The sequence below is a fragment of the Calonectris borealis genome, chromosome 4 (assembly GCF_964195595.1).
Source record: "Calonectris borealis chromosome 4, bCalBor7.hap1.2, whole genome shotgun sequence".
NCBI classification, from domain to species: domain Eukaryota; kingdom Metazoa; phylum Chordata; class Aves; order Procellariiformes; family Procellariidae; genus Calonectris; species Calonectris borealis.
The window spans coordinates 2,994,771-3,021,915 of NC_134315.1; the positions used below are offsets into that span (position 1 = coordinate 2,994,771).

Below are 27,145 nucleotides of genomic sequence, written 5' to 3' on the forward strand. Positions count from 1 at the left end.
TTTGTAGACTGGCAGGTGATTTCAAGCTTGCTACTGGGGTACCACGTGCTTCTGAGTTTCTTTCTGCCTTGCAAAGACTGAAAAGAAAGCTCAGAGCCTCCAGATCACTCTGAAACAGTTTCTCCCTATTAAAGGGTTGCAGAAAGCAGGCTTAATCATCTCACAGTTGGACTTAGATGATTGTTGTAGGTCCTTTCCAACTGAAAACATTCTACTCTATCTCAAGAATGGCTTGTCCAACTGTTTAGTCTTTCTTCCCTCCCATGCAAAATGGAGGTGTGTGGCTGGTCTTGAAGAGGGAGGGGGAAAAAAGCCAACCAGTGAGGTGGTGGTTGGTGGCGGGGAAGGTGCAGATGGGTATGGCCCAGCCTCAGCTAGGTAGATGTGTTTGTCTGCAGACCCTCTGAGCTCCTGCAGAAGGTCTCCTCTGAAAGTGAGCTTGGCCTTGCTGGAAAGAAGTCTATTGCTTAATGTTTAGGAAAGCCCTGGGTTGAATGAAAACTGGCTGGTTCAACACAGGCCATGGATGGCTCACAGTGGAACGGTGGACGAAAATGCGAGGTCAAGAAGGAAGGCCCTGAGCTTTGAGTTAACTCCACCTACAGTTAAGACACAGCTTCACAGCATGACTATTTGCATTAACCAACAGAATAGAAATGCAAGCGTGTGCTTGAACAAGAAAGATGGCCATTTGTAATGCTTTCAGACTCTTTCCTGCTTGGCCTTATACTTTGTCACTATTCACAGAGGAAGTAGATAAGCCCTTGATGGCATCAATAGTCTATGGCATTTAATGCAAAAATATAATATGTGGGTACTAAGCTGCTTCATAATGGCACCAAGGGCTTTATTTATCCAGTTGTTTAGGCAGTGGGAATGCTACTGGTCCAAACTAGTTTTAAGAACAAGTGCTATCTAATAGTTCGCATGTTTGAGTCAGCTGGGCTTTTAACATCAAAAGAGCTTGGTTTTGTTTAATCTGGCAGTAGGGAGAGTAACTCTTTCTCCGTGTCTGGGAGTTGGATTACAAAATCTTGAATTTGCTGTTGAGAGGTGCTACTAGTGGTTATGCTGGAGCGATGACAAGGTCTCTGTACCAGCGTTCTAAACCATGCTAGGTGATGGTCCATCTGCAACCACGTGGCCTACCTGTGTGTGGAAATAAGGTAAAAAAACTGTGGCTGTATCTTCAGGCAGTGGCTCCTGCAGTCTATTATGCCACTGATCATCAGGCAGACGATTAAGTTTTTGATTGAAGAGAATGCTATTTTAATGGTCTGTGGTTCAGTATGTGCATACCCAGCTACTGCTTTCATGCTCTAATTAGCTCTGAAAGGCTCACTTGTAAATGGGAGAATTTCTACCCCATATCTGTAGGGCTGGAATGGGATGGAAACCTTTTATAATTATAACTTGAGTGATTTTGTTTTTTTAAGGAGGTAAATGCTGCCTGGCTGCTCTGTGCTAGAGTGTTTCTTCCCAAGGAAGGCGGTGAAGGTGGCCAACACCTCCTTAGATCTGTCCTGTAAATGACCAAAGTGTGTCCCCCCCATTCCCTAGTGGGGGTAGGGGACTGCAAGCCAGACAGCTCTACACTTGTCCCTTGGTGCCCCCAACCAAACCGAAACAGTTGTTGAAAGTTTTTTTTGTCCTGTCTGTGCTATTGAGGTGTGTTGATAACTACTACGGGCTTTTGCTTAACAGTGGGAAAACAGATCCCCTTGCTGCTTCCTGATCGCAGCCTGGAAGTTGTGTTTGTGCTAACGGTGGGGAGGCGAAGCCATGAATTGCTCTGTCCAGAGGTGAGACTTAACTTGCCAATTAGCTTGGCTTATTCTGAGCATCCATTTGTAAGCTTAGCATCTAACATAGCTGTATGGTGAGCTGAAGGCCCCACCAGCTATAAAGTTCTGTATCTGGCTGGCCAAGAGGCCCTCCGGTCCCTATAGGGACCAGGTATTGGCATCCGCATTCCCTTCCCAAAGTGTTGTTCCGCTGCTGGGTTGTGCTGTTGGATTAGCTTTTACTGTCACTTTACTCGTTTCAGAGGGCAGATGTCTCCTTAAAATTAATGTTGCTCTAAAGTGATGGGCTCTTAAACCTGAGCAGATGTGATAACCCATGGGTACGTGGAGACCCTCTGCTCTCGGTAGAGAATCCTCTGAATCCACCGAGGTAGCAATGTCCCCTCTCTAAGAGGACCGGAACATTGTTGAGCATTTCTCATGCTCAACTCAAACTCTTTGCTGGCTACTTGAACTCAACGTGTTTTTTGAAATGCCCCTTCTACTGCATCCTTTTACCAAATATCCCGTTCTGATCCCAGTCTGCGGCGTCAAGTTGTAATCGCTTAACTTGGAAAACCAGCGCATCCCTGCTACTTGTATCCTACTGTCCCATCGCTGGGGGAGGGTGGCACTTCAAGGAGAGAAAAGCGAGAGGCTTTTCATGCGACTCGAATTAAGTTAAACAAGCATAGCAAACTGTGAATCTGTTTTAGCAGCAAGTAAAACACTGTTGGTTTTTGAAGCTGCTTGTGGAACTTGAGGGGCTTTTTTCTCTTCTTGTGTATTTGCTGCCAGCAATTGTATCTGCTCAGTGAGATGAAAGTCGCCATCCCAAAGTGTGAAGAATCTTCACAACCGCATCCCAGCGTATGATCCCTTTTTGTGTTAAAAGTGGGGTTTTTAGCTTGTCTGGAAACTGCTGGTGTTGCTCCCGACTACCAGCTTCTCTGTGCTGCAAGTCCTCATGAACCTGCTGCTGAGTTCGAGGAAAAACTACTCTTTGCCTGGAAAATGTTGGTCTTAGGCTTGTTTTCATCTCCAGTGATTCCCGTGGGCTTTTGCTTGGTATGAAACTGCACTGGCGCCTGGTGCCCTCCTCTTCTTCGTCGTGAAGGTTTCAGGTAAATATTTACGTCCATGGATGTCGTCTGATCTAACTGGATGTGTTAGGCAAGGGGCTTTGCAAGCGCGCATAGCTAAGATTTAAGGTTATTCCTTATTACATCTTTAGATGTTGCTGAGTGTTCCTGTTTTTTATCTATTGCTTGCCCTCAGTTGTGTAATTCTTTATTGCTCTATTACATGACATCATCTGGATCTGCTGCTCTAGTCTGTTCTGAGCTTCATAACATGTTTAGCCGAGTCTTGGGTAAGGACCATCATTTATTTCTAAATCTATTAGCGTTCTGAAAATAACTAAATAAATGCCATGCTAAACTCCTTATCGCCAGCACGTTGCCTCCAGCAGCAGTGAAAATATTCATTGTTTGAGTCGCTGCTAACTGCAGAAGAGAGGTTGGGTTGCTAGTGGCTGGACTAGTTACTAAGGGTTTTTTTTTCCCTTTAAATTGTACTCTTGCACAAAAAAGGCTGGCAAGTGTGTTCTCTACTGGAATCAACAATCTCTTAATGCTCTGAGGCTAAACTAAGGCTGAAGTCAGCTATTCAGCTGTGGCTCTGTGCAAATCTATTGTGTGTTTATCTCTGCCTGAGACCTACTCATTAGGCTAGGACTCCTTGTATAGCCGTAACATCATTTAAGGGTAGGCTTTTTCCCATGATCTTACCCACATAGAAACCAAAGCAGTGGAAAACCATCTCTTGCTGAATGTCACCTCTTCGGTGACTTCATGGCTGGGTCTTGGCAATCCTGCTGCGCCGGTACGTACTGTGTCCCATAAAGATGAGATGTGTTGGTTCTCAGGCACGTGCTGGCAGGAGGGAGATGGAGCCTGGGCTCTCTGGTCCTTGGCTGACTGCTGCTATGGGGTCTAGGGAGCAATGATACAGGTGGAGACACTGTGTCCTATTGTTAATGAGCCATGAAATGGAGATGTGCTTTGACGAGCTCCATGGAGATGTCCTCTGCTTAATTGCTACAGAAAAGTAAACTGACGCTCGGGTGTTAAAGTGGCAGGCTAGAGCTTAAGCTACTTCTTGGGAGATGGATTTCAATGCCACGCTCCCTTAGAAGTAACATTTTCCTTTATGCCAAAATAACCATAAGTGATATTCCTTCAAACTCTGGTTCAAATTTTGCCCTCGGGTGGAGCGTGCTCAGGAGCCTGAGGACAGACCATAGCTGTAAAAGCAATAAAGTCCACGTGCTGTTGCTCCTCTCTTTACATCATCTCCCTTAGCTCTCTTCAGCTCCCCTACCCTACTTAGGTGTGACGCACCTTTGCTTTCCTACAAGAGGTGGAAAGATGAGATGGCGTTTGGTGTGTTGTAGGACTCCAAGGTCTGGATTAGTTTTAGATCTCTTCCCAAGGCACTTCCCTGGGGAAATCTCTCTCTCCTGCTTTCCACACCGATCTTGCCTGGGAGGCCCTGTGATGTGCTGTACTGCACAGGATGCTTCAATCAGTCAGCCATGGGGCTGCACTGTCTAGTGCAAGCTTTCAGTGGCTACAAGTCCATGCCAAACTTACAATTCGCTGGTTGCAGCCTGGCGAGATCTCCAGACGAATCTTCTGCTAACTAAACTTTTTAGCAGACCACCAAATGTCCCTCTTGTTCCCTCTGTTTCCAAGATAAGCCCAGCTAGTGGGGATCTAAGCCTGACCTTGTCTTAGTGTGTTGTGACCCCACCTTTCTAGTAAGGTGTGAGTTTGGCCATTCTCGGACTGCCTGATCTCAAACATTGCTTGTGAAAATAGACGGATGGATGAGGAGCAATTCTTTTTAATGTCCCTACAGGGGGGAAGGCCTGAGCATCCCCTGTTCCTGGACACACGGGAAGGCTTTCTCACCCTGGGGTCTAGGCAGCTTCCAGGGATGGCCAAGTAGTCCCTAGTTAATGTTTTGGCCAAGACAAGGGGAACAGGGTTCATTCAGTCCCTGCTAACCATCGCGGTCAGGAGACAAAAGCTTGGGTGGCATTGGTGTCCATCACATGAACCACAGCTTTGTATCGCAGGTGTCCAGCCACGCTGGCTCCTGCTCTGCTGGCAGGTGGGATCTTCACACTTACAAGAGCTCCCAGTCGGGATGCCTAGGTTTTGATAGGGAATCTTCATTCCTGCTGCTCCTGTAGAGGCGAGACATACTTGGAAAACTCCTCCAAAGAGGAAAAGGTTTATTCCTGCTGCTATCCCCTGCCCCAAATGCGTGCTCCTTAGGAGGGCTGGAGCAGGGACTTTGCGGTCAGATCCTCTCCAAGCTGCAGTTCCCTTCCGTGGCATTCGGCTCCTTTCCAAGAAGGCAATGGTTGGGGGAGAGTTGCTTGTAAGGGACCCTTAAATACCTCCTGGAGGCGAGAGCATCTCTGTCCCAGGAAAAATGAATCGTGTTTTGGGGCATGGGGAGGGGGGCTGCATTTAGGCTAAGGACCGTGCAGCAAACACAGTTATGATGTTTGAGCACTCGGTTCTGCTTTCATCTCCCTGTTCTAGTCGGTGGTAACGCAAGTTGGCTTGCACGGTCCTGGCCTAATAAAACCTGCATGCTGGCGTGACTTTTGCCAGGGAGTTTCTGCCTCTAGCTCTGGCAGAGCACGCTGGAGAGACTGGCTGCCTTCCCCAACTCCTACCAGTGCCAGGAGAAAATCACCATCTGGGTGCAATCTGCATCTAAAGGACTCTGACCTTCCCAGCAGCCCTTGGTCTGAGCACCAGCCCTGGTCCTTGCTGGCCCTGCATAGCTCCAAGCATCTGTAGGAGAGAGCCAGCGGTGCTTGAGGAGCTGTGGGAAGTGGTAGGAAAAAAAACTCTACAGGAGGGAGACAGAGGAATGAGTATTTATGTACCTCTTAATCAAATATAACTAATTTCTCTTTTTGTCAGGCGTGACCGGCTCTCCCCTTAGTTGCAAACGTGAGCAAGGAGAAGCAGCAGTGTTGTGTCTCTGTTTGCTTTAAAGCACCAGGCTTCTGGGTCAGCTCCTTGGGCCGCTGCCCCTTAAACTCCCCTGATCCCCCCCTGTGCTGAAGGGACTGTTGGGCCTTTTCTTGGAGTTGTTTTGTGACCGTTTCTGTGGTCTTCTCTCCTATTTGGATGAGTTTTGGGGGTGGGGGTCACGGATGACTTTTAAAGGGTAACTTGAGACGTGCTCCCTTGTATCTGGAGGTACTGATACAGTTCTGCCTAATGTTTATTTGTGCCCTGGCTGTGGGCTGGAGGACAGGCACCGAAAAAAGGCGATAGTTGCTAAACTCACCCCAAAGTCTCAATCTGCAGGCTGCAACTGCCCAAACTGCAAGGTCCCTAGTTACCTTGGCCTCTAGTACTGAGTTTCCTTAACAAATCTGGTGCCCCAAACCGGTGTGGGTCTCTGCAGACCACCGTGCCAGAGCAACTTCAAACCTGTGTCCTGAAAATGGGATCCTTAGCGCCGTGGTTGAGACCTGTGGGATTCGGCTCCAGGGGTGAGACCAAAGCGCACTGAGGCAAACGATGGGGTGGGATAAACATTTAAACCCCTTCCAAATGACAAGAAGTCAAAAAGGAGCTGTTATCTGGTGGTTCCCCCCTCGGAGGGGGGGTTCCCAGCAGGACACTGCTCCCTCTGCTGTGCTGCAGCATTTATTGCACTGTCCTGCAAGCAGAGCTGGCCTCCTGCAGCTAATGGCACCAAGCAGGCTGTGCAACAGGAGCTCGATTTGTGAAGCAAACTGACGCTTCGCTTGAGTTGTAGTCAAAGCAGCAGGAGGGTAGGGGAGGATTTAAGGAGTTCAGGGCGTGATTAAAACAGAATAAATCAACTCTGCAGGTATGGTAGTGCTTAATTTTTTTTTTTGATCCCATGAGCAACTCCTTTGCTTTTGTTTAAAGTCTTGGCTGTGTCACAGGCATGGGAATCCCTGCACTACTTCAGGCATGAGTATTGGATAAGAGTTTCTCTGCAATGCTTGGGTCCACCTAGTGTTTCTTTCTGGGCTCCAAACTCTTGCAATCTCCAATGCTAGCCCACCAGAAAAATCAGAGTCTTGGCAAAAGCGTCCTGCTAAAAAGCAGATATACCTGATGTCTGTCCCTGGCTTGGAGGAAACCCAAGTATCTTCTGCTCAGATACATGGCTGGTCCTGCTAGACCAGGCAATCAGGTCCTGTATGATCTGGATGTGAAGGCAAGCAAAAATCCACTTCCCACTGGTTTCTAGCCCCAAACCAGCTTAGGTACAAAGAGCTACTTAATGCCAATCAGGCAGTCAAGAAGAAATAACTTGCTAAGAGAGGGTAACGAACATCTGCCTTGAAGGGAGGTTGTCTTTGTGCATAAAGCTTGTTACTTGCTGGAGGGGAATACTCAGATGAGGCTCCTCAGAAGCTGAAGGTAGGGTGTAACTCCTGCTCCTTGGACCCAGTTCCCTCTGGGTGACTGTGCTTAGCTGGGCCAGTGGTGACTCTTGCAAAAAGCAAGTCTGGAGACACTGGGATAGACCAGATAGCGCCAGACAGAAGGTATATGATATTTTCTTTGGTGCCTGGCATCGTATCAGATAAGCTGATACCTTCCAGAAAGCTATACTGATAGTGGGGCTAATATTTCTAGCAAGAGACACCTACTTCTATAATAATTCTTCATCATCATAGGGAAATACGGTTTGGTTTGGGGTATACAAGAAACTAATATGGGGCCCGGTTTTCCACCGTTAGCTCTGTGCCCATTCGATGTAGGTCTTGAAGGAATCCTACAAACCCCTGCAGGAGACTTGTATGACATACAGCCCTGCAAAGCTGTCCTTGCATGCTCCATGCATTCCTGTAGTCCTGTCCTGCCTGGTTGTCTTATTCCAGGAGGAGCTGGCAAGGTCACCACTTGGGAGACTGGGCTCCCAATCACCTGATGTAACTGGATGCCATGTGTTCAACTTGTGCAAGGGGTTAAATGTGGTATTAAATTTGTACAGTTTAAACCAATAAAACAACTATTAAATTCTGCAATGTAAGCAGAACTTCAGCAAAACCACAAATTGTTACTTTAAAATATATCCATCTTCCAAACCAACATAATTGGATTAAAACTAGACCTCCTCACTCTTCTTCCCATCATGATTTTTGGGTGGGAATAGGTTTCTCTTGCGAACTGAAGGAGGTGGCACTTAGCTTTTGAAACTGGAAAATGAGTTGATTGCTTGAAATTAATCTAGGCGCTAAATAAGCATGAAGACTCTCTTCTCCAATATTTGCTGGATCTATACAGCAGCTTAAGCCTTCAGATTTTGGCAGGGGGTTTCCCACCTCCAGCTGAAATGGTGTCAAATGGTTTTCCAGGTGTGTGGGGTTTTTTTCTGGATGTTGTTTGCTGATTTAGAGGATGGGGAATGTTCACTATGGATATGCTGCCTTGAGACCAAGATCTGTAGCAATCAAAAGCTGAGATGTCTTTAAGATTTCTTTAAACCCCCTTCACCCCTAACTTCTAAATTTTCTAAGTTGCTTGCTGCAGCTAGATCAGCTCAGAGACCCTTCTGGAGGAAGGAAATGGAGAAACAAAACAGTCCGAGCCAGCCTTTATGGTAGTATAGTTATTTATTCTAATATGACACTGTGTAAACACTGGAGGCAATGCAAATGTCCTCTTGCCAGTTTCTAATTGCTACCTTGCTTTTATTTCAGCAGAGGGGTGTTACGCTTCATTCACCACTTCTCCAACTTCTTCGTGTTCAGTGCTCCTGGTGTTGGCATCTACCTCCTTCTGGGGAGAGTGATTTGAGCAGGGAGGCAAAAAACACCAAGGCTTGCTCAGGTTGTGAGCAAACAAAGTAGCAGCAGCTGTGGAAAACTCACCAAAAAAAAAAAAAGCAAAGTGTAAGAACTTAAACATGCCTGTTTTTTCTTAAAGCGAAGGCTGCAGGTTGGGGAGCATCACTGCGCCTGCTTTTAAAAACTTTATTGTTGTTGCTGCTTGGTTTTGTGAAGAAACTCGAGGGACATCACTGCGCTGTGCCCCCGGGATTCATTTTGAATCCCAGCTGGCTGCTCTTGACTCCAATGTGCCTGCGCCAGGTTATTTCAGAAGAAGTTTTGAAGGGGCAGAGAAAACCAGTCCAGATGATGGGACCCCGTGGTGTACATCAGCATGCTTTATGGGAAAAGCAAGATTTTGTCAGCTCGATGCTTTATTTTTTTTTTTCCAGCTCTGAAATTATTAGTGGCATCTCACCTGCTAACACTGCTAGTAGCCTTGCATCTGTAGAAAAGTGAAAACTTGATTTTTTTTTTAAATTTATTTTAATTGAAGTAACAACCCTCAACATGGGAGGGGGGGAGAACTGACTTTAAATCTTCCCTTTCGAGTGCAGCCGGAGCCGTACCGGAGTGGGGTGCCCCGAGGGCCCCGGGCCGGACGCGGTGCGATGGGCGCGGGCTGCGGGGCGGGCGCTAGGACCCGGGCGGGGGTGTGACACCGCTCCGTCCCTTCCCCTCCCAGCCCGCACTCCCGCACCGCCAGTTTCTTTATTTTATTTTTTCCCCGCCAAAAAAAAAAAAAAAAAATTATAAATAAATAGAAAACCCTTCGTAAACCACAAGAAAAGCCCGAAAAGTGTCGAGAATGGGGAAGACACTTTTGGATGGATGAGAGGAAAGAACCGAGGCAGCCATGGCAGCGAGACGGGTGTTCCACCTCCAGCCATGCGGTGAGGGGCGAGGAGCCGGGGGGGCACAAGTGTGATGAGTTTTGCCGGCAGCTTGCGGGGGGTTGTGTGTGTCGTGTGTCCCCCCCCGCCTTCTTTCCCCCCAGCTTTTTGCAGCAGCGGGGAGGGGTTGGGGCTGGGGCTGGGATGCGATGGGGAAGGGTGGGATGGGGGGGGACGTGTATCCCGCTTGGAAGGGTGCTGGGGGGGTAACAAATCTGGGAAATCTTTGCTTTGTATCATTGCTCAAGGCTTTTTTGTTCAGGAGCCGGTTGGTGTCTGCGGGGAGGTGGTGACACCCCCCAAATCTGGGCTCCTTGGGCAGCAGCGGGATGTTTCAGCCCAGGGAGAACAGATGCGGCGTTGAAAGAAGTACCAGGGGATAAAGGAGCGATGTAAACTTGGTGGTTGGTTTGTTCCGGGGGTGTTTCCCCCCCCCCATCTGGTACTTGTTTATACCTAGCTAGGGGAGGAGGGCACGGTGTGGTGGTTAGCTCTGCTCCGGCGCTTTGCTTGCGGATGGGGTTGCCCGAGTTCATGTTGGTAATGGTGTAAAAGCCGCAATAAAAAGAAAAAAAAGTGAAACTTATATGGCTCAAGCTAAACTAGTGTAAAGGGCTTGGGCAGTCGTGGCAAAAACCCCAGCGATGTGGTGGGGGTTTTTTTTTTGAAAGGCGGGGAGAGGGTGGGTATAAACGCACTTGGAAACGCGCTTTGCGATTTACGCTAAACTTTAAAAGTGATTTTCTGAAGTGCCTCCCCCCCGCCTTACCGAAGGAAGCACTTCCTTAATCAGCATGGCTGCGTTAGCGCTGCTTTGACACTAAATTAAATGACAGGGACTCGGGTTCGCGTAGGAAAGTTTGTCCTGGAGGAAAAGCAACTGTAGGTGGCACAACAGCTTTGCTGCCTGCAAAGCAGCGAGCGGGAGGCTGGTCCTCAAACTTCTCTTGAGGATCTTTTCTCGGGGAGGGTTGTGTCCTTTTTTTTTTTTTTACCTCCCTCCCAGCTTAATGAAAAAGTTTACTTCAGATCTGATGTTCTTCCTCAAAGCTTTCTTCCGCGCTGCTGTTTTTTCATGTCCTCGACCGTCGTTCTTCCTCTTAAGATCTGGTGGTGCGGACTGCCTGTCCATCAGCAATATGTATTTGAACAATCTACTGGGAATATAGATTCCTCCCCCCCCCCAAGCTGTTGCAAGGTGCAATGTTTGCAGGACTTCTCCTGTGGGTTTTCTCTAGGTGTGAACATAGCCGTGTCCCTCAAGCTGTAGCTGAAGCGTGGGATAAACTGCTTGACCCAGGGCTGGATAAATCCAGTGGTGTTTCAGCCTTCTCACCTGGGTTGCTATTGGAGTTGGTTTTGTGGCTGGTTTTTTTTTTCGGAGGCTGGAAGGAAACAGTGATGCAACACTTCAGTCCTGTCTACGCTGCGACCTCAGTCATTGCTACCACCCCTGTGAGCCGCGCGTCGCCGTTTCCCTGCTATAATCGAGCTGCGTTGGCTAATCCATCTCAGCCAGAGCCCTCTAGTTTTGAAATATCTGTGGCTTTTATACAGTTGCCGCTCTGTAAGAATTATGTACCGCAGAGGAAGTTCCTCTCCGGCTCTTGTGTTGTTCCTTGGCAATTTGAACGCTTCAGCTTTTTTAAATGAATGCAGCTAGAAATATGAGTTGGGCTTTTAAACGGAGCGCTCGCTTGACTCCCCCAGTGGCATAAGATATCTGTATGTAAACTCGTAGAGCCTTGACTTCTAGTAAAGCTGTAGTAAATCATTTAAGGCTGTAAACAGTTGTTAAAGCAAGCTTTATTTTTATGTTGAGTCAACGTGAAAACAAAGACGTCTTGGTTTTAAAAGCAAAAGGATCTGAAATGGAAGCTTTCTATATTGTCTTAAAAAAAGAAGTGTCAGTGAAAAGCTTGATATTTCTTGCAGGAGGGAGCTTGAGGTTAGCTGCAAAGTTGGAATTTAGTCCAGAGTTATCGGACTTTTAGCCTGGTGCTGTTTCATTTGCCTGTATAAGACTAAAACCTCAACCCTTGTCCTTGCAGAACTGCAGTGATGCACCGCATATGTACTTTATGCCTAAAGACGGGTGCTAAATCACATTACCTAGGGGGAAAGCTGTTCTTTTTTTTCCGTGAGTAATTCTAGTACTGTGCTGTGATTTAGGTGTCTCTGGGAAGCCACAGTGATTGCTATCCAAAAGCTTTCTGTTGCTGTAGTTAGGGTGGCACTTGAGTTGCATCCTCCTAATGCAAAACCACTAAGTTGCATCTTCCTAATGCAAAACGACTTCTAGAAAAGTCCCGTTTCCTTATGTAGGATTTCTCTGGGAGTAAACAACTCTCTGGGACACTTTAATGACTCATCATCATGAAACTGTCATCTACCCTCTAATAAATATGCAAATTACTGCCAAGCACACCAGCAGATATCCAGCATATGTTAAATCCAAGCTACCTTTGTTGCTAGCAGCAGCTGAGGCATGGCAGGGTGCTATCACTGCCAAAGCAGGGTAGGGAGTCTGCTGTGAAGGATGCAGTGCAGTAAGGTTAAAAACTGGGAATGCTGAGGGCAATTCCTTAAAGTTCATCTAATTTGAGTCTGAGCAGTGTTTTGTGATCATGAAATCTGCGAAGCAGCTCCTTCAGGAGTTTGTGCTGGGACCTGGGGAAAATGAAAAATGCTTCCTTTTTTTTAATGCAATATAACTTTCTAAATAAGATCTAGTATAAGGTCCCTATAAAGGCTTTCTGCAGAGCACAGTGACATGCTGGCCCGGAGCAGAGCACTGCAGGCTTCTGCATCTGTCAGTGCTGGCTTTGATATCAAAGCACTTAGCTGTCACTTATAACTCCATGGGTTTTTCTATTCCCCCTTTCTAAATTCATCCTGGCTCTGACTTGCAATTAAAAAAAAAAAAAGCAGTACTAAGGGCTTCAATTTAACTCTGTTATTGAAGAAGGGTCTGCAAGCTCTGATGGACCAGTGGGAGCTGTGATTTGGATAGGGCACGGCGGGAATAGACTCCAGTTTCATTCCTCATAAATGCCCTTCTGAGAAACTGCAAGAAGATGGGGAGAAAAGCGTGAAAACCTGGCACAAGCCCCTGGAGTGGGTAACACTGACTTTCTATTTGTGTTGGGCAGGAACTTTCTTCCCCATGGGTGTTTTTTTGGCTCCCTAGGTTTGAAGGACCTGATGCAGACGGCAGCAGAAGAGCTTGTGGGGCTGTGGCTGCCCCAGGGGCATCCCTGCAGCCATACCATGGTGGGATGGATAGAGACGAGTGATAACGTGGGCTCTGGTGGAGGGGGGAAAAACCCAGATTTGAAGCTGGTGGAGAGAAGATCTCAGCTGGTCAATGCTTGGAGCTGGGCAAGCTTTGTCTCAAGATGCTGCGGGTGGATTTTGAACAGCAACGGTGATGGAGTGAGTTATTGCTAGGTGCTACTCGCTCCTGGGGGCAGATAAGGAGTGGAAAATTAGGAGGGGGGGGCAGTCTGAGGGCTGAGGATGAGGTGGCCTTCCTCCCCTTTTGGTGTTGGGGCAGGTGCTGGCACCCTGTAGCGGTGGGAGCTGCCACTTGGCTCACGCCCTGGGGAAAAAGCACCCCATGGAGTACAGTCGGGTGCCAGGTTTATTCTCCTTTTCCTCTCGCCCGCTGCCATCTCCTTCTCCAGGAGTTAAATGCCTCTTCCCCCTGCTCCGAGCCTAATTGCGTCCCCAGGGTTTAACACGCGTGTGTTTGTTTTATTCAACGTGTTGGCTGTTCCCACCGGAACAGGCTGATTTTTTTCTTTTTAGGGATTGGGCTTTTTTTTTTTTGCTTATTGTGCACAACAAGCTACTGCACAAGATATATTCATGGGGAGGGGGGGGGGAAGGAATTGTAGTAATGCCAATACTTGAATATTATAAACCTGGCTTATCAGCCCGACGCAGAGCTGGAATTTGTCTCTTCCTGTGCTGCATCTCTGCTTTCGGAGAGGGGCGTTTAAATACAGGCTGGAGACGCAGCCTTTCCAGTGTGCTCTGCTGGGCTGTGACAGCAGCAGCGGGGCTGCTTGAGCGGCTTTTTTTTTTTTTTGCACTAATTCCTCTCCAAAAAGGAACTTCTCTGGGAGAAGGCTCTGAGACTGCATGTCCCAACAGTACCCGCTGAAGGAGGTGAAGGGAGACGCGGTTTGCTTCGTACCTGGCTCTCCTCTCTTCTCTGTCCTAATGGAGCCAGCTTCTTTTTGCTACCCTCGGCTCACCTTTCTCCGCTCGCCCTATGGCCAGTTTGGGGCAAGCGCTGGCTCTTCGCAGGATTTGGCCCCGTGGCCGCAACGTTTGGTGACGCAGAGGTGGACTGGGCCGGTGGACGGTGCGTGACCGGGGATGAAAGAAAGGGTTGGGGACCAGAAAGGGGTGGCGTGGGGGATAGCAGAGAAGCCCATGGAGATTTGAGGGGGGGCTTTGGAGATGGTGAGTAAAGAGGGAGGCAATGCAGGTAGGACTTGGTGGATGCATTGGCGCAGTTGGGTTGATGCACTCTCCTCTTGGACCTCTTCTGGTGGTGCTGGCTTGGCCGCTGTCATCTCCACCAAGGAGCAGCTCTGGTCCCTGCTACAACCTCGTGCCCAGGCAGACTGGCCAGGGAGAGCTGATAAACAACCTCAGCACAGGAAAAAATAAAAATAGAAACTGATCTTAGCCAGTCTTTTGTTTCATAAGCTTGTTCACTTGCTGAAATGAATCCGGCAGTGTTTGAAACCTGAAATACCTGCTGGAGGCTAGGCGGGCTTGTTTCACCTTAAGGGTTGTGATGCTGTCAACTCTGTCCTTTAAAGTGCTATTAAAGGTATCAAGTGTGGGTATAGGGGAAGGTATTGAGATCCTCTATTGCAGATTTGTCTCGCTAGAAGGAAGTACCTTAAAAGTATCAGCTCGGTTCAAAAATTTACACGTTGCTTTTCTGCAAAGAATCTATATTCTTTGGAAACTCAGTAAATCCTGCTGGTTTAGGAACTGAGCCCTGCTGTAAGTGCTGATCCTGAGGACAGCAGTCTTGACTGTAGAACTTTTTTGGGAAGGTATTGGGCTTGATGAGATGAGGTCCTGAGCAGCCTTGATGTAGCTTTGAAGATGGTCCTGCCTGGAGCAAGGAGTGGGGCAAAAGACCTCCAAGGGTCTCTCACCCTCAAGTACTTTATGAACCATGGTATACTTCCTTTACATCGTATTAACATGATGCGCCTTACCTGGAAAAGCTGGTCAGGTGGCATGCAAAATAAAAAATGGAGGAGACTGGATGAGCAGTCTCGGCAGAGAAAATGCGTAGGAGATGTTTAAAAACACGCATTGCCTGTGGTTTCGTGCAGCGGAAACAAGTCTGTAGCAGGGACTGAAAACGGGGGTATGTGGCTGTGAGTGAATCCCTCCGCTAAAAGCGATGCCTCTTCCCGAGCCGTGCCCTGCCTCGCCTGGCTTTGCGCTGGGAAACGTTTGCTGCCTCCTGGTAAATATGATCACTGGGAAATTTTTACTTAAGTCAGAGTTACTGCAGGGGAGTGACCTAGTCTTGCCAGCATTTGGATAACTCGCTGTTCGTTTCTGTCTTTTTTTTTTTTTAGGGTTCTGCCTTTTCTAAGGCTGACTTGATATTGCTTTGGGGAGTTAGGGTTGTTTTTCCTTTTTTTTTTTTTTTTTGGCCAGCATAGACCATTCCTCTGGGCTTTAAATATCCAGCTGGGGGAGACTTGGCTTATTGTTATGAAAATCTTGAATTGTAAGGAAAGTGAAGCAGCAGAATAGGCTGGAGGGAGGGGGGGAGGCTGTGGCATCTTCTCTCCAAAGCTTTTTAAGCACTGCACAGTCGAGCGCTGGGCAGACAGGCTTGGATATAAGTCTCCTCGGATGAGGTGAGGTCTCTTCAGCTCTATTTTCTGCAACTTGTTGTTAGAGCACAGACTTAGTGCCCTGTTTCTCATTCCCTTATGCAGGCTCCTGATTGAATGCGTGCGTTAACCCTTGCGCTGCTGCTGCCCGTGCAGCTGAACTGTCATGCTGGGTAGCGTGGAAAAAAACATCGGAGCCCAGCCCCGCAGTCGGGCAGGCGCCGCGCTCGCGGAGTACAGCAGCTATATCTTTAAGAAATTTGCTATATCTACCTCTCGGCAGCAGTTTGTTTTTTTTCCCCTCCCTCTCTTCTTCCTGCATCTTCACATCCTCTTGTTTTCCCTGTACTTCTGTCTGTAAGGTACAGTATCTTCTCACTTCAGTTGAGCCTGGTTGCCACAAAGCTTTTTTTTTTTTAAGGAGGCACACGAGCTTTCTCTGTACAGCATCCAGCAAAAACCGCCGGCTCCGAAGCGCAGGGTCACTTTAATTATTCTATTTTTCCTCTTTGCTACCAAAGGCAAATAGCTCTGAGAGGCAGCGGGATCCGGGTGGCTGGAGGAGACAACCCAAAGCCCAGCCTTGGCCGGGGCTGCGGTGGCATGCGGAGCGGTGCTTTGCAGGCGTGAAGTTAGCGGCTCGCCGGCCTCGCTGCTCCGGTTGGGAGAGCTGGGTTGGAGGTGCCCATCTGGGAGCTAATGGGTCGCGCTCTCACTCCACCCATTCGCCGCTCGCCAATTGGAAGTGAGGGAGAAAGATGCTCTGGATGGATTAATGTTGGAGCCATTGAAAAAGCACGAGCCATTGCCGCCTCAGCCACCTGAGCAAGTGGCATTTGGGAACAAGTGTGGTGGCTCGGGGGGAGCAGCCAGGAGGGGAGCGGAGGCTGTTTGAACAGCATCTCTGTTAAAGAAGTAGTGCAGGTAAGTTGTGGTCTTATTAAAAAAAAAAAAAACAAAACTGAAGCACTACTGTTGCTGGGCGATGTATTTGGACAGGAAATCTAGAAAACCAGCTTTGCCAGCTCTTTAATTATTTAATTCACTAAAGTAAGGCAGTACTTGATGTATTTTCAATGAGCTTTGCTGCTTAGTGATGGTATCTATTGCCTGTGCCGGATGTCTCTGTGCTGTTGTGTTTAAGGATGGAGATACCTTTTTAATTCAATTTACATTAACCAGAGTGCTGTCTTTCAGGGTTTGAATTTAGTTTCAAGATATGCATGGGGAGATGAGCACAAGAGATCTTACCTGTTCTGGTTTTTCTCTAATTAATGCTAAAACATCCTTAACAGCCTGTCTGTGAGGCTTTACATACTGATATTTCACATGGGGGAAAGTGCAGGGCTGAGTGAAAACAAAATGCATATATGTAATCTGTCTAAAATGCTAGCAAACATCATCCTTGTTGCTGTAGCCATGGAAGCCATGTAGACGAACCATAAACAATGTCCTAATGAATAACACTCTATCATGGATTGTCGGTCTGCAATTATTTTACCACCGGACCGGGGCATTTTTATTTTGGGTTGATGATGGACAGTAAAATCAGATCTGGTGCTGCTGGCTCTCCCCCTGCCCGTCACTGCTGCTGTTTCGTGGCTCCTAGACATAGAAACTGTATGGGGTGATTTGTGTTATCCTGCCAAGCCTGTCGTGATTTGAAATCCCTGTTTCTGGAGGGATGGTTGGGGCGGTGGGGCTGCCGTTTGGACATCCGTTTGGGTACGCCTTTTAATGGCAGAGGGAGGTTTTTCTGTCTGTCTCTTGCCTGGAACCAGAACTGAAAATGTGTTTGGTGATCAGGTGGCTGGGTTCACCGCTCTACTTCTGTGCCTTGCCATGTTTCCAGTATAGACCTTGGTTTTGACCTAACTTCTGGTTTTAGGTGAATTAGAGCTGATCTCCTGTCTCATCCAGATGCCTTTTGGGTGGTGGTGGTGGGAAGGGGTGCAGGAATAACTTTCGCTGCAAAGCTTGGCCCAGCCACTGCTGCCTCTTTAGCAGCCGTTTTCATTTCTGGTGGCAATAAGATAGGGGATAAAAACTTTATGGAAATGCACTCTGTTCCAAAACATGATCCTGGTACCCTGGCGGGGGGGATGCTAGAGTGTGAAACGGGTGGTGCTGGAGCATCCTTTCCACCTAACCCCAAAGAAGAGGTCTTATAGCTATTAGTGTACACTTTGCTGCTGCTTGATTTTTACAGTATTTAATGCAGTTGAACGACTGCAGGGAACAGCTCCCTTCCTTCGAGTACCCCAAGCAAGTAAAATGTTGATAGACTGTCTCTTAACCATTTTTGCGTGTTTTACACTCTACCAGTGCAGATAAGTGGCAGGTGGTGACCTCTGGAAGACCTGCCTGTACAAGGAAAGCATTTCAGCAAAGAAAACTATTTCGGGCACTTTTTTGAATCCACATTCAACCCTGACCAAGATTTGGGGCCATTGCAGTATCTTTTTTATTAAGAGTTATGAGGTTTTTGATAGGGCCTTGCAAGTGAAAGAGCTGACTAAAAAGCTGTCAGTAAGAGTTAATGCTTTCTAAATTATTTAAATGTTTCAGGAAAAGTCTACTGAAAGGCCTCAACTGGTCTGTTCTTGGGCCTTTGCCAGCTTGTGGGATCTCTGGAGGTATTTGCTTTCGCTCCTCTCCATGTAGCACTTATGCAAGAAATCCTTGCAAGTCTTAAATCACTTTTTTTTTTTTAGAGGGCCCAACAAAAATGAAACCTCCCCTTCAACCTGGAAATAAAGGCAAATAGCCCAGATTCTCTATCTGCCAGCCAAATCCCAAAGTGTCGATGTTCCCCCACTTCTCGGCTTGTCCTGCTCACCTACGAAATGCTGGCCAAGAAACCCGGAGGAGGAAGAGAGATCCTGTTAGCATAGCAGCTGCATGGCTCTCGATTTACAGGGTCGCTTCCTCTTGCAGCTCACCTCTGGGAGGCACCCTGGGATATTAATTGCTCGGGTGGGCTAAATTGTGATGAGTCAACCTGGACTGGTGCTGCTTGTAAATCCAAGCACCTCTGACAGCAATGTTTCATGTGCATGGGGTTTCTTTTTTTCGGAGGGGGGAGGTCTCTGGTAGCTGTCACTGCTGCAGCCAGCCGTTCTTTCATTAGATAGTTTTATTGCGATGGGTGCTCTGGATGAAGAGGGGAATTGTTCAATGCAGTGAGGAAAATGCTTTGAAAGCAGACATGTCTGATCCCTGAGCTTGTGTGTGGGTGTGTGTTTGCCTGGGAGTGAGCAGGCAGGAGGATGCTTCCTGCTCTATCCTTTCAATATGATGCTTTCTATTTTCACAGCCAGCAACTGTGAAAATTAGTTCTGGGGTTTTGTTTACCGGAGTGATCGTGGCATGATTTAAGACCTCCTCACACCATTTCCCTTCGTTGGAAGAATATCCAGCTCCTTGCATAATAGTCCCTGATTGATACTTTATTGCCTGCTGAGTGAGCCATGGAGCTATAAAGTTGTGTTTTCCACCTGGATTGAGACTGGCACCCCAGGGTGGTCATGCTGTGGTGGAGGACACTGGATAGATCCGTGGAGCAGAGCTTAATGTCCAAGTGACTGGTGCACCATGGGGTAGCCTAGGAAATGTCAGAGGGTTGGTGTCGTGTCCTCCAAAAATCAGACAAATGGGACACTTCCCAGCGGGGTTAGAGATGGTTTAGTTTTGGTAATCCAGACCTGTTGGTCCTAAAAATAGGAATTTTGGGAAATGAAACCCTTGTGGGGATAGCAAAGGTGGTGAAAATCCTTTAGGAATACTTCTAGTAGGGGGCCAGGGGAGACAAGTGACACATCTATGCAATCTGTGGCGAGAAGAGTATGTTAAGCATACTTATCTCGTAAAAAGTGCCCTTTACTAACAGAAACATCCCCTCCTGTAAGGATTCATAGAGGACTTGGCCATGCCTACACGTAAGGAGAGCAAAGCTTGTGTCCCTGTAGGTCTGAGTCTCTTGGCCAAAGCAGCAGTTTGCCATTGGATTGGATTACTTAAAAGCACCTTTCTTCTCGGTGTCTGCTCTGGCCAACACTTCTAAATATCATCTTCTAAAAGCTTACCAAGGTGAAGGGGTTTGGAGTAGATTTAAATCTTCCTGGGTCATGGCTGTCTTCTAGACTGTTTTCAAAACCTCAAAAGTTGATTTCTTGTAGGTGTTTGCACGCAGACAATGTTTTAGTTGACCCATTTAGGTAAAGGTCTCCAACAAAAATCCCTGCTTTATTAAAGTGATGCCAATGCCTGCTGGTATCCTGTACTGCTGCCTGCGTTAAACCTCCAGGCATGCCACGTGGGGATGAGTCCCTCGTCCATCCTTTGGTGTCTGGCTCTGTTTTTCAAAGGCTTGACAGCTTCATGAGGAGGAGGATAAGCCGAGAAGAAAAGCGGGAGGCAGCAGTGCAGCAAGGGAATGTAGACAGAGGGGAGTCTGCCCTTCTTGTGAGTACTGGCTGGTGTGCCTTTAGGCTTTCACCGTGATGACCAGTACGTTGCTAACTCTTTACTCTTCAAATAGTGCTGTAGAAAGCAGTATTAGGAAGATATTTAGGTGTGTGATGGGCATGTGGATATAATCAGGGGGAGGAAGAACACAGCTGGTCCTTTGTGGAGCTGGGTTGTTGTGGGGCTCTGCTTAGCCCTTCCCTGCAGCTATGCCACTGAGATGGATGAAGGACAAGTTGAGGAAGGATAGGGTTCTGGTGTGTCTCCTGAAAGAAGTGTTTATTCCTCTCAGCCTCTGCTTGGGATGAGATGAGATGCAGATGGACGTGTGTCTGCACAGAGAAGGCACGTGTGGTGCTCACAAGAGGAGCAAGGCTGTAAAGCTGCGGTGAAGAATAGCCCTTTAGTTATCTTGACTGTTATCCCTTCAAGATAAAACTCCCTGGAAGGTAGCAGAGTGCTGATATTTCCCATTTAATGACTTACAAAAGGTCTTTTTACCCCTCTTGAGTTTTTTCTGTTATGTTTTCCTTTGCTTTTATCGATGCAAACTAGTGCTTTCTGGGGAAAGGTCTACATTTGCGCTTGCCACAGGCAGCAGCGCTCATGCACTGTATTTACCGGGCGCTTTCCTGCCCGAGTATTAACAAGCATGCCTTACTCATCTTACACTTCCTTGAATTATGGTGATTGGTTTTGAAACCCTGACTTGTGTGGTTTGTTTTCTTTCTTTTTTTTTGTCACACCTCTCTAGGTGTAGAGAAAAACAAGTAAAATCTCAAGCTCTTGTCCTGTGTGTCAATTGTTATTGCCCAGAACAGCAGCATAAGGGCATGCTTCTCATCTCTGACCGTGCCAGTATGAGCTGTGCTTTCACCAGCGTTTTCCAGTTGAAGTATGCAGGGCTGTGGGAAGGGATCAGCTGCTTAAGATATGGATAGAAATGAGAAGTCGTAACTTAAGGCAAAATAGCTTCTTGCATGCTGCTGTCCATTCATAATTGCTGACTTGAATGGTTTTAAATAATTTGCAGCAAATTTCTCCACCAGGAGACCTCGCTGCGTGGTTCTTCTTTGAAAACTGCCAAAATCTCATGTTTTATGAGCACAAGCGATGCTATGTGGGAGAATCCTGCAATATTGATATATTTGGACCCAATCAGCTAGTCAGTGTGATCAGATTTGCTGCCTGTCAAGCTCTTTTGCTATTCTTCTGTGGCAATGCAGTTTTGAGTTATGAAAGGAGTTTTGAAAGGAGTTTGAGGCTTCTTCATCTTCCTGCTGTGGTGAGCTCTTGCTGCATACAGACATTTTTAGATGCTCAGTTGCAAGCTCCTTTCAGTCAATGCTCTATGTAATTAAAAAAAAAATCCTCTCTTGCAGGTTTCCCTTGGGATATTACTCCTTGTGTGTGTGGTTTTTCTCTTAAGTCTGTCTAGTTTTCTGCTGACTTTGGGTGGAGGAAGGGAGCAGTGTTACTTGGTTATTAGGTATCTGAAGCACATAAATTGTGGCTCTCCCCCTGCCCCAAATTGCACGAACCTGGGTGCAGCTCCCTGGTCACTTGTGCTGCTGCAGACTCCCTTGTCCTGTGATGTTAATTCATGGTGGGGTGGAGAGAACAAAGAATAAGAAGCAAGCGTAGAGTTTAATTTGGATAGGTAGCCTTGTGGTCTTTCCCCACATCTAAGCCTTAGATGAGACAATACACGTGTTCAAGCTGGACTTGGCCCCAGATCTGTTTGGAGTAGTGCAACCAACAGCAATGTTCCCTATCGTGCAGGGAAGCTGGTGGCCAACTACTTAACAGTAGTGATGGATGCTTTTAGCATTGACTGACAAACTTCTGGAAGTCAGCTTGAAGTGGCCAAAACCTTGGTTCAAAGCTAAAGCCCTATATGTCTTCTGGAAAGTAGATTTCCCCTCCCCCAAGATAACTGGGTAGTTCAGTCTGTCATGCTGAGAATTGGTAATTCCTCCTGGGAGGAAACTGGGAAAGTCTAAAGGCTTTTTCAGCTGAGCAGGTGATTTCTGCTGTAACTTCTTGCTCAGAGGCTCAAGTGTTTTGCTTTATCAACTTTAAGGCAAAATGTTGTATTTGCTGATGAGTTTCAGAAATGTCCTCAGCTTCAGTGAAGCAGTGTTGAAGAAGGTGGTGGAAATCGGGATACTGGAGCGTGCCCTGAATAAAACATGATGAAGGTACCAATGTTTTCCCATCAGTACTTACGGGGTAGCCAAATGCTCCAGATATATGGGCTGCCTATGTTCAGACACAACCCAAGAGCAGCCAATATTAAAGGGCCTGTAAATGAAAAAGTACCTTTCCAATAACTCTTTCAAAATGGTGTTGTCTCAAAGTAAACGCCGATTAAATATAAAGACACTAGAACTTGGAGAGATTTACTGGAGGGAAGTCATAAAAGCCGAAGTCCGTAAAGTACCACTTGTAGAAAACTTTAGTTGGAGAGCTACGTTTTGCTTCAGTATAAGGCTTGTGCTGCAGAGGGCTGTTTACTTGGAAGATGCCAGCAGCAAAACATTGTAATTGAGTTACCGAAGTATCCAGAGAATGTGTTTTTCTTTGTAATCCACTAATATTGCAAGGCTCAAGAGAACTTATTACTAACCTTAAAACAAGAGAGTTAAAATGGGTTATTAGATCTGAGACACGTTTCCCCCAGGAATTTAATAATGGAGGATGGCATGGTAGGGTTTTGTCTGTTTTTGTTGTTAAATGCAAATGTAAAAATGGTAAGAATGTAAGAAATTGGGAAGTATACCCACTTCTGGTCTGATATTTCCCACTGTGGATCGTCTGGTTTGTCCTAGTCCTAAGACCAAGCACCTTAAACTACAGCAAACGTGACTGTCCTACCAGTTAAGAAGTAAACTTCATATACCTCCCCCTTGGTGGCTCTTGGAGTCACTGCAACAGCTTCAAGTGAAAGGGCAGTGACTTCTGAAATCTTGAGCTGTATCCCTGTGTCTAGAGAAATAGGCTTTGTTTCCATTTTGCAGCACTTCAGTGCTTCAGCTCTTCACTCTTACCTTTGATTTCAATGCTCATTAAGGGATGAGAAACTAGTCAGAAGCTTTTCTTTGAAAAAGTAACTAAGTGGTGACACTTTTAATGCCGTCCAATTTAGTCTCATCTAATAGACATCCCTGTAGGGAATAAGGTGGGGTGGCAGTAGAAACTTACTTGCTGGAGTCTCTTACCTCTTAAAAATGAAGAGCACTGCTTACATTGTCAAAAGAGCTATACCACATGCTTTTGGGCGAGTAATGGAAGATGGTATCTTGTTCTGCCTTTGGACAGGGAGAGCAATTGGGGAGTCTGGTTGGCCTTGTAGGTGTTGGATGAGAGAGACTCTGCAGAATCAGGATGTAGACCTCTCTGTGAGAGTTACTAGAGTGAATTTGCTGTGTTGTGTGTCTTAGCTCCTCGGGGTAATGCTTTCCAGCTTTGTCTCTAGAAGCCTGACCTTATGTCTTGCTGAAATTGCTTTGTTTGTATTTTTTTTTAATTGCTGATATCTGAAAGAAAACCTGGGGGAAAGGAGCTAGCAATGTGGGTTTGGTGGATCTGAGGGAAGTGGTGTGCTGGTGTGGAGAGGGGGAACTCCTACCGTTGTGGTAAAAGTGCTCTCCAGACCATAGGTCTTTTCCTCCAGCCCGCAAAGTCTGGCGTAGGGGCTGATTTATACTTCATAGAAACACTTCTGCAACTTCAGGCAAACCCTGGAAAGCACTGTAATGCTGATCTCTAATGTATTTGGAGACTTGTATTCCTGCCCAGGCTTCCCTAAGCTAAACAATTGCATCGATTACTGCAGTGTTTTATAACTGCCCCTTGATTGAGCTCTTTTTTTCAAGAGTGGAGGTGGGATGGGGAGAGGAAATGTGGGTTGGTGTGTGTGGCATCAGGTGGGGGTATGTACCTTATTGCTAGAGAAGAGGACTCCGCCTTGCTGTCAGTTCTGCACAACTCGAACCCGTTGCTCCTGTCTTCAGCAAAACATGACTAAGTTGCTGAGACCTTGGATATTAATCCCATAAGCCTTGTGAAGGGAGAGGCATGTGGACCCTGCTGATATGTTTGCCGTGCTGACTGCTGCTAAGCGTGTGCTTAAGCACAGTCTAGGTGGCCTTGTCCTTAGCTTGTATCCCATAAACATAAGCTATGCTTGCTTGTGCTAAACTGATTGAGGAAATATGGGGAGGAGGGGGCTGATGCATAAGGAGGAAAGATATTAACCGCCCTCTCTCCAAATAAGTCTCCTTTGTTCTGCTCAGTTAAAAAGTTAGATGGATGCTGCTTTCTCTAGAATCTCGGAGGTGCAGATGATGTAGCCCCCAATTTACCCTTCCTACCTCCACTTCTGCTAATGCATTGACCTTTAAGCTAGTCCCATAGCTCTGTGCGTGTGTCTGGACTTGTGTAAACACCCCATCACCTTTTACCTCCTGGGCATGTTACACCGTTCCTGATGTTAATGTGCGTAGCCCTTTCCGTGGGGGTTGTAACAACTTTTCAAAAGGCTCCAACAAGACTGTTTTGAAGTCTGAATCCCGTTGGTGCTGTGGGACAGCATTATGTAGGGAGAAGACAAATTACCAGGGCTGGACTTTAGCCAGGACATAGTAGGGTGAATGCCTGACTTTTTTTTCCCAAACGTGCCATTGCATCTTTAATTACAAGGTTAAGACCTCTGTTTTATGACTCATCTGAAAAAACAGCACCTCCGACATAATTGCCTGAGCATGTTGCCTAGGGGACTATTGCTCATTAGTGACTCAGAGGAACGAGTGCCACCTAATGAAATGGCATTGTCTGCTGTAATACCCCAGCCTTGCCCTTTTCATGCCTAGTCCAAGCAGCGACCAAACCATGTCTCCCGTAAAGGGGCGATGTCAACCCAGGCAAGCTGCAGTTAAAAGGTATTTCTAAGGAAGAAAGCGACCAACTCTGAATTCCTGCTCATTGGGCATTATCAACCCATAGAAATAGGTGTGTTCAGTTAAAGAAAAAGCAAACAATGTCTCATTTTGCCTAGTGAAGGATGAACATGTTGCTTCAGGCTCCCTCAGAAGCCATAATGGAAATGAGAAATTGATACACCATCCTGGTGGGAATGTCGGTTCCTTGGGTAATCCGTCTGCTTAGGCGTATTTTGTTTGTTTCTCTGAAATACGTAAATGCAATCATTACACAATAAGAGCCTCTTTAAAACTTTCCTTTGATCATTAGCATGCTAATCAGTCTGGATGGATCTTCTCCTTCCCTTCCAGGTGGAGGGAAACAATTGACTCGTGTAATGGGTGCCCCTTGGCCACCGTGCGTTTGTTCCTCCAACCCATTGTTCTGGGATGAACTTGGAACATTGTGTTTCTCTCTTGGACCAGACACTTGAATTGCCCTCGGGTTTGTGTGGTTGGTTTTTTTTTTTTAAAGTGGTCATCAGGGTGTCCCTCCAGGAACCCGTGCAGCCCAAATGCTGTCTGCACTGAAAGGTCTGAGCCACGCTGGGCTGTGACAAGTGTTAGGGTGGAAGGTGCTGCCGTCAGCGGTGTGACTTGTATCCGTCTGGCGCACAAAGGCTCCCGGTGGACCAGGATGAATTATGATGCTTGAAAACGTGGCACACTGTAAAAGGGGAAAAAAAAGCACTTAACCTGTAAGCCAAAAGTTACGGGGTAGAGAAAGGGTCTTTGGGAAACAGTCTCATACCTTAAGCGAAAAGCAGGAAGCCTAATCTGTAGAACAATAAAGCAGGCAAAACCTCTTTCCTTGTTGGCCCAAATTCATCCCAGGCTTGCGTAGGTAATGTTTGATTAGCCTAATGAAGTGGGGAAAGACAGAGCAAATCTATTCCTCTTTCTGATTGCATTTTGGCTGGGGAGAAGCATATAAAGAGGCAGCATCTAGTAGCAGCTTTCTGAGGGATTGCTTGGGTGACTCTTGCTCAAGGCTTGAAATAAAGAGCTCTGTTAGCTCACCATAAAATGGGGCATGCACCTGTACAGAAAAGCTGGTGCTTCTAGCCCACGCAGTCTGAACTGTCAAATACTGTTAGTATTAAAAACAGCCAGGCTGGGCTTGGGTACCAGACTTTGATCACACCCGAAAGCAGGTGCTCCTATGCTGTTTGAACATCTCTTTGTATGGCAAATACCCAGTTTGCCTGCAGTTAATTGCAGAACTGACTCGCTAACAAAGTACGTTCCATAATGAATCATGGGGACTTGGTCCTGGTGCTGTTGTGTTTGTGGGGTTCGCTCTTGGCCAGCGTCATTTCCCATTTGTGGCTTCCTCACGAGACCCTGTTGGTGTAGATGGTGTTTGCTGCAGGACCCCTGCTCAGGAAGCAGGCCAAGGAAGGCTGCAGTGTTCTGGTGCTTATCTTCAAGTACCAAGCACTGTTTTGGGATATCCTAATGATTAGGAGCAGCAGAATAGGATGAGAAGTCCTGTTCCCATCTAAATTGAGTTGTTTTTTTCTAAAATAAACTTGTTCTTTTTATCTGAGCATAAGATACAACCTGGACTTCATTATGGTTTGTGTTTTTTATTAAAGCCTCACAGATGCTTAGCCTGTATTATTTTTGGATGCACTTGTTCAGGTTTGATAGGTCACTGAGATGATCAGGCTTGTCCTGATCTTTAGTCTTGCTGTTTTGTGGTCCCAGCCCAGAATGTCTGACACTGCTTAACTTTTTTCAAGCAGCGACTGTGACTGTATAGGATATTCTGGTAAATGCTAAAGTCAATAAACAAAAGGTTAAAGCTGCCACATTCAGGAAAACCTGATGCCAGCAGTATTTTGGGGCTGGGTTTCTGCTGTAGTCCAGGCTTACAGTGAGTTTCGCAGTAAGGTGAAGACATTCAGCATCTTGATGATTCTTATGTTTCCTCTTTTCTGTATTTTTAGAGTCTCCACCAGCAGCGATGTCAAGAAATGGATACTTCTTTGAAGAGAGTGGCAAGTATTATTTGACTACTTTGTGCATAGTATCGCCTTATTCGAGGCAGAGCTGCACTATAGGGTTAGCTGAGAACTTGAACTAGGGGATGCAAAACCCATTTAGCTTAAGCAGCACGCAAAGACGGTCTTGCATGGTAGTTTTGTAATCTTGTACTGGAAGCAGACTCTGTGTTTTTAAATCCTGTAGATGTTCTAGATATTTAAAGCAGTAAATAATC

General features: G+C 46.7%; 1 protein-coding gene across 8 annotated transcripts in view; it reads left to right on the forward strand.

Annotated features, from left to right (window-relative positions):
• Nucleotides 1-8,965: 8,965 nt before the first annotated feature.
• The window catches only part of SLC4A11 (solute carrier family 4 member 11), a 101,677-nt gene continuing 83,497 nt past the window's right edge, over nt 8,966-27,145 (forward strand). The window contains exons 1-3 of one of the 8 annotated variants that reach the window (XM_075148383.1): nt 14,876-15,093; nt 15,994-16,396; nt 26,874-26,924. In XM_075148383.1, the coding sequence (XP_075004484.1) occupies nt 26,891-26,924 (34 nt within the window). In that variant the 5' untranslated portion in view covers nt 14,876-15,093; nt 15,994-16,396; nt 26,874-26,890. Of the gene's footprint in view, nt 9,588-13,003; nt 13,960-14,875; nt 16,397-26,100; nt 26,500-26,873; nt 26,925-27,145 lie in introns of those variants that run through there. The other 7 variants (XM_075148380.1, XM_075148378.1, XM_075148379.1 and 4 more) reach the window with 7 other exon arrangements.